At 63.4% G+C, this 6,000-nt stretch overlaps 1 protein-coding gene across 3 annotated transcripts in view; it reads right to left on the reverse strand.

Moving 5' to 3' along the window:
• The window catches only part of ADCY3 (adenylate cyclase 3), a 51,717-nt gene extending 46,064 nt beyond the window's left edge, over positions 1 to 5,653 (reverse strand). The window contains exons 1-2 of one of the 3 annotated variants that reach the window (XM_070428793.1): positions 5,383 to 5,653; positions 4,102 to 4,934 (exon numbers count right to left, since the gene is read on the reverse strand). In XM_070428793.1, the coding sequence (XP_070284894.1) occupies positions 4,102 to 4,776 (675 nt within the window). In that variant the 5' untranslated portion in view covers positions 4,777 to 4,934; positions 5,383 to 5,653. Of the gene's footprint in view, positions 1 to 4,101; positions 4,935 to 5,042; positions 5,086 to 5,382 lie in introns of those variants that run through there. The other 2 variants (XM_070428791.1, XM_070428792.1) reach the window with 2 other exon arrangements.
• Positions 5,654 to 6,000: the final 347 nt, after the last annotated feature.

Genomic DNA, 6,000 nt, shown 5'->3' on the forward strand with positions numbered 1-6,000 from the left:
CTAATCAAGGCAAACCTCGCAGGGACCACGAGGAATTCTGCTGGAAGCAGCAGCTGAGACCCGGTCAGAGGAGGAAGAGGCGTCAGACACTCCGTGGCCAGGAGGGGAAGGAGAGCAACGGGCCTGCTGGCACTGCACGTAAATAAGGAGACTCTACGATGAATTAATTAAGAGCAACCAAACGTCGTACAGAAAAGGAACACTTAATTACAGCACATTGAGCCAGTATCCGACGCAGCCATTAAAAATGGTGATTGTGAAGACTAATTCAAAATACAAAAAGTCTGTGCTCTTAAGCCAAGGAAAGTAGGGGCCGTGCATACAGCTTTGTAAAATTTTCCGTAAGAAAGACCAGAAAGAAATAAGCCACACACACACACACAAAAAAATGGTTATGGTAGGATTAGAATACATTTTCCCTCTTGTTTCCAAAGTTTCTGCAACATTGTAAAGCATTTTATAATTGAAAACAGTCTTTAAATAATGCTTTCAAAATGAGAGAGAGAAAAAGAGCCAGTTGGTTACACAAAAAAAAGAGGTGAGAAAAGGGATAGTAAATAAACTTGGTCTGATTCATTCATAGATCAAAGATCAGGACGGTATGTCAAGATGAAGGGCAACAGAGAAACGAACGCCTAGCACGCGTGTGGTGCTCTCTGGTTTGTAAGGGGCCTCTACACACATTACCGCCCCTCCCGCGCCAGGCAGCCAAGCGGCTCTCCTGTGCCCTGTTCACCTGTAGGCCAACGAGCAGCCGGCCCCACCCGACGCCGCGGCCCCACTCGACACCCCTGGTCTTAAGTTTCCACAACCCACGAGAACCAGTGGTGCAAACACCATCAGACCAGGGCTGCCTATTGCTCCCAATGGTCCATCCGCCCCTCAGAAGCCGCCTGGGACAAGCGAGAGCCGGCAGGAAGCAGAGGCAGGGACGGGCCTGGATGCTTCATGCCAGGAGCCCCACCACCACCCCCTCCGGCCACCAGGCTGCTCCTTGACGTTGGGCCCAAAACCCTCTTCCGGTTGATTCTGCGCACTCTCCCTGGGAAACCCCTCAACCTCACTATGGTGTGGGTGCCCGAACAGCCTTTCTGCTATAAAACGAAGCTGTATTTTTCAGGGGGTCCTTACCCTTAACTTGCCACAGACTCACTCCTCTAACGGCCGGGGAGAACCTGACAGGTGTGTATGGGCAATGTGAGCGTCTCAGGAGCAGCCACTGGCCACAGGAATGCTCCCCACCCCCATTGTCCCCTTCATCCTCTCCCATCAGCTGCTGCCTGGCCCTGCCCTCAAACCCCACCCCCCACCCCCCCGCAGCTGCTTCCTCACCTCACCCAAGGCGCAGTTTGTGGAAGTTAAGGGCAAGTTGGTGGTGCCAGGACCCAGGCGAGGGGAGGGATGTGGGGAAACCCTGCCCGCTGCAGCTCACCCCTCCTGTCCTCCGAGCCCCCAGTACCCCAGCCCCAGGCCATGCTCCCCTCCACCACAGCCTCGGACCGCCATCGTCTGACCCCTTCATTCCAGGCCCTGCCGACTGCAAGGCCCACACCTGTTGCCCAGTAACATTCACTCGTTCAGTAATGCACGAAGCCCCAGCAACACCCCCGTCCCACACCCCACGCCACATCCCAGACACCCCGCTCTTTCTGTGGGACCCACCTGCCCGCCCCCTGAGAAGAGCCCAGGGCAGCTGCATGGCTTGCCTCTGCGTGTCAGGCCGCCCTGAGGTCCCGAGTCTCTTGGGATCCCCCGCACAGGCCAAGTATGGGCTGGGGGGCTGGAGGCTGCCGAGGAAGATAACCTGGGCCCTGAAAATGCGTCTTCAGTGCTGCCGGGGACCCTGGCAGCAAAAGGACACGCAGACCCCGGAAATCCAGTGTCCACTTCGAACTGTGAACCTGGGTTCATCCCCACTGACCCAGGAGGAGTTCCCTGGCTGGAGCCACCAGGTGATGGAAGGAGAAAGAAAAGGGGGAGTCTGTAGGCGGGAGAAGGAAAGAAGGGAGATGCTGGCATCTGGAGAAAGTTCCGGGTGTTACCCTGCTGGGACGGGGTTTCTGTTCTGGCCACCCCCTTCTCAAGTCCCCATCCTCCAACCCCACCCCCTTCTATCCTTGATGGTGCCCCCACCCCAGGGGGTTTCATGTGGGGGGCGGGAGGTGAGTGAAGCTTCATTCCACAGCTGGGGGACCCTGGCAGGCAGGGCCATGCGGGCTCAGTTCCCACTGTGACCTAAGGAAACCCGGGCTGGGTGGGCCTGGGAACCCAGGCACCTTTTGAAAAGTCACATTCGTCCCAAACAAGTGACTCAGAAGCTTCTGGAGCGCAGCCCACGGCAAGTTGGGGCCTCCTGCATTCTACATCTCAGGCTCCCGAACGGACCCTGAGAGTCCCCGCCCCCTCCCTTCACAGAGCCACAGCCCGGGCGCTGCTTCCATGTCAAGGCGTGCTCTCCTGGGATGCTACATGGTTATTCTGGATTTCCTTATTTCTCTATCCTTTTCTGTTTCCTCATCTGTTTGGGTTTTGTTTCTTAGCAACGCCCAAAGGACACACAGCAATCATGGGTTCCGAGTCTGGGCTCCGACGGGAGAATTTCTGTTTTGCTCCCTAATGGACAGCAGAGCATCCGGGAAACTCATGCAGCCAGGGACCTGGCAGGGGCGACGGGGCAGAAGTGACTTCAGTGCAAGGCCGTGGCTCAGTCCGATCACTCAGAGCTCTAGGCCTGACCTCGCCATTCCTCCCAGCAGCTTCCCCAGGGCCTCAATGGGCAGAGGCACCCACGGACGTTCCCCAGCCCGGAAGTCAGGACAGTCATGGCGGGCTGTCGCCTTACATGAACACATCCCTGGGAGAAACTCAGAGGACCTGTGGATGTGCCTACACGAGCCCACAGGCACCTGCAGAATCGAGAGGCACAAAACGTCCATGAGCCACGATGGGAAACGGGAAGAGTATCGGTCCGAGAACTAGGAAAAAGTTAACACAGAAAAATCTGTGTTTTCCTCCAACCAGGGCAGCAGCCATGGGACAGCCCCACAGGGTTCTTGCATCAACCAGCAACGGCACCGCTGGGCACCTAGAGACTCAGCCCTCCACCCCAGGAGACAACGCTAATGGCTTTGGCCGAGAGGGAGGCAACAGTATGACGTCGCAGGGAGCGCAGTGGAACGGAATTGAGAAATGGAATTGGGAAGTGGACACTCCAGCCAGGTCACTGCCATAACCAGCTATGTGGCCTTGGGCAGGTCACTGCCCATCCACGAGGCAGCAGGCAGGGCTCACAGCTGTAGAATTAATTCATCGATGCTAAGTCCTGAGGAGACCCCGGGTGGGTTACCAACAATAAACGCAGACGGCGGGGCTCTGCAGCCCCTCAGCCCTTTGCCGGGGCCTTGGAACCCCGAGGAACACAGCAGTTCAGCTGGGGCCACGGGGCCACCCTTCCAGCAGGAGGCTCCACCGCCATGGCTGGCACACTGTCCCCCGTCTGTGTCCCCACACCACGCCTTCCGGGGGGAGACCGCCACTCCTCCCACCATCTAACTGCTCAAGCTCCCAGCAGCAGACAGGGACCTGTGACCAGCACACCGTCCCTCACAGTTCCCCGGGCACTTTCACCCACATCCCCTGGACCGTCACAACCACCACCCTGTGCTGGCAGACACTGGCCATCGGCAGAGGGATTCCAAGTCCACACAAGTCAGTCCCTTGCCAGAGCTGGGCAATGTCAGGCTAGAGCCCAGAAGGTCCTCCTGGTGAAGGTCAAGGAGAGAACGGCCAGGACAATGCTGCCTCGAGACCAGGCCCAGGCGGCCTTCCTGCCGCCCACGGGAGCTGGGCACAGGTGACCGAGTGGCCCTGAGGCCCAGTGTCCTGACAGCCTCCAGTCCCTCGGGCCCAACTCTGGTGCGAAACCAGGGGTTGAGAGAGAGGGGGTCCTTCCTGCCAGCCCGGGGGGTCCCCCCAGGCACATTTTGACTCAAAGGCCAAGTGAACAATGCCACTCCCCACCTCCGAAGTAGGTCCCCCCCGGGCTGCAAGCCAGTGGCAGGGGAAGCCCAGGGTGACACCCCACGTGAAGGCTGAACTCACCTCTCTGAGCAACTGCATCCCCTGCAGCCTGTCCTGCTGCTGCTGGGCCACGGTGACCCCCACAATGAGCGTGTGCGCCACACAGGACACCACCGAGATGACCACGATGGGGCCGAGGCTGAGGGGCAGCGTGATGAAGAAGGAGAAGACGAAGAAGGCCTGCCAGCCCACCGTGTCGCTGGCCGCGTGGGCGCCGGGGAAGCTCAGGCCCAGGTAGGAGAAGATCTGGGCGGAGATCAGCAGCCACAGCAGGTAGGGCACCACCTTCCGGGTGACCCGGCTGGGGAGCAGCCCCTTCCTGCACAGCACGAAGAGGAGGATGTCCAACGCCAGCCCGACGCCGGCCACCGCGAGGGGAGCCAGCTTGTCCGCGGAGAAGACCACGGCGCACAGGACCACCACGTGGCAGTCGAAGAGCGCGGCGAAGACCACCAGGACCAGCAGGGTCTCGTGGCGCTGCCTCTTGAAGTAGGTCTGGTACAGGCTCTCCAGGGACGCGGGCACGAAGGTCAGCCGCAGGAAGCCGGGCAGGCAGAGGCAGGGCCCCGAGCTCCGCACGGAGATCTCCTGAGTCCGGCCCGCGCGGCGGTCGGGGTCGGAGGGCAGGCTGGCCGAGTGCTCCGCGGAGAGCTCGGCCGAGGGCTCGGGCTCGGAGAAGCCCTGGTTCCTCGGCATCCTGGCGGGCGGCTGCTCCTACCGGCCTGGAAAGTGGGCTGCGAACCGAAGGGCCACCACCTCGCGGGGCTCTGAGGCCTGGGGCAGGCGGAGCGCCGGTCAGCTCAGCTCCGCACGGACGCAGGACGGGTCTCCAGGGCGCGGGCCGCGCTGATCATCTGGAAGAAAGGACACCGCCAAGTAGAAGCAGCTCTTCCCACCCCCATCCCCCCGGCTTTCTCCGGGACCCACCCAACCCACTCCCACTCCGGGACCCACAAAAGAACCTCTGCCCGGAAGGCTGCATGGCCAGGTCTCCCTGCTCCCGCCGCCTCCACGCTCCCGCCACCACCGACCGCACACCCCGTGCTCTCCGCCCGGACACCGCCCCCTGTCTCCGGCTGGCAGAGGCCCGGCCCCCTCTCCACCCCTCGCACCCGTCTCTCCCCGTGTTCTCTCCCCTCCGGGCCCCGCCTCGGGGACAGCGTGCAGACAGGAGCCGGGCCATCCTGGGGATTCCCGAATCTTCCTCCTGTTTACGTCCTTTCCCACCAGCCCCCCGCGGCTCCGACGCCCCACCTCCGGCACCGCGTGCCCCCCGGAAGGCCGGCCCTGCCCCGCGCTTACCTGTGCGGGAACTCCGGGGCCGCGTGGTCCGCGCCGGTCCCTGCGAGGCTGCGGGGCCCGAGGCTCAGCGCGCCCGCCGCGCAGCCAGCGCCATGGCCCCCGAACCCCAGCTGCAGCGCGACTCCCACCGTCAGTGTCCACAGGCGGAGGGAGGCGGCGGGGGCTGGACAATCCGGGGCGCCCGCGCTGCGGCTCGCGGGGTCAGGGCCGGCGTGCGCGGTGCGGGCGGCCCCCTAACCTCTCGCCACCGCGGTGGCCGAGGCGGCGGCTCGGCGAGGGGCGCACCCGGGGCCCTCCCGGCGGGAGCGCGGGCCGAGGCCGGGGCAGCCCGCCAGCATCCTCCGCCGCCCGCGCGCCGAGCGGTGCCAGCCGAGTCCCCGCGGCGCGGGCGGCTCCGGGGCCACGCGCGCTCCGGGCCCCCGGAGGCGGGCGGCGCCCCTCCCTCCTCCTTCCCTCCCTCAGACGCCGCCCTCTCGGCGAGTGCGTCCGGGCGGTGGGGGGTGGTGAGGCTCCGGCTCCAGGCCCGGGACCCGCGGGGACTGGGGGCGGTGGGGGGGGGCGCGAGGCGCGCGGGGCGAGGGCGGGGGCGTCCTGGGGGCGCTGCGCGCCAGACCCGGG

The sequence above is a fragment of the Myotis yumanensis genome, unplaced genomic scaffold (assembly GCF_028538775.1).
Source record: "Myotis yumanensis isolate MYYU_CA2020_CCGP unplaced genomic scaffold, mMyoYum1.0.hap1 SCAF_11, whole genome shotgun sequence".
Classification (NCBI taxonomy): Eukaryota; Metazoa; Chordata; class Mammalia; order Chiroptera; family Vespertilionidae; genus Myotis; species Myotis yumanensis.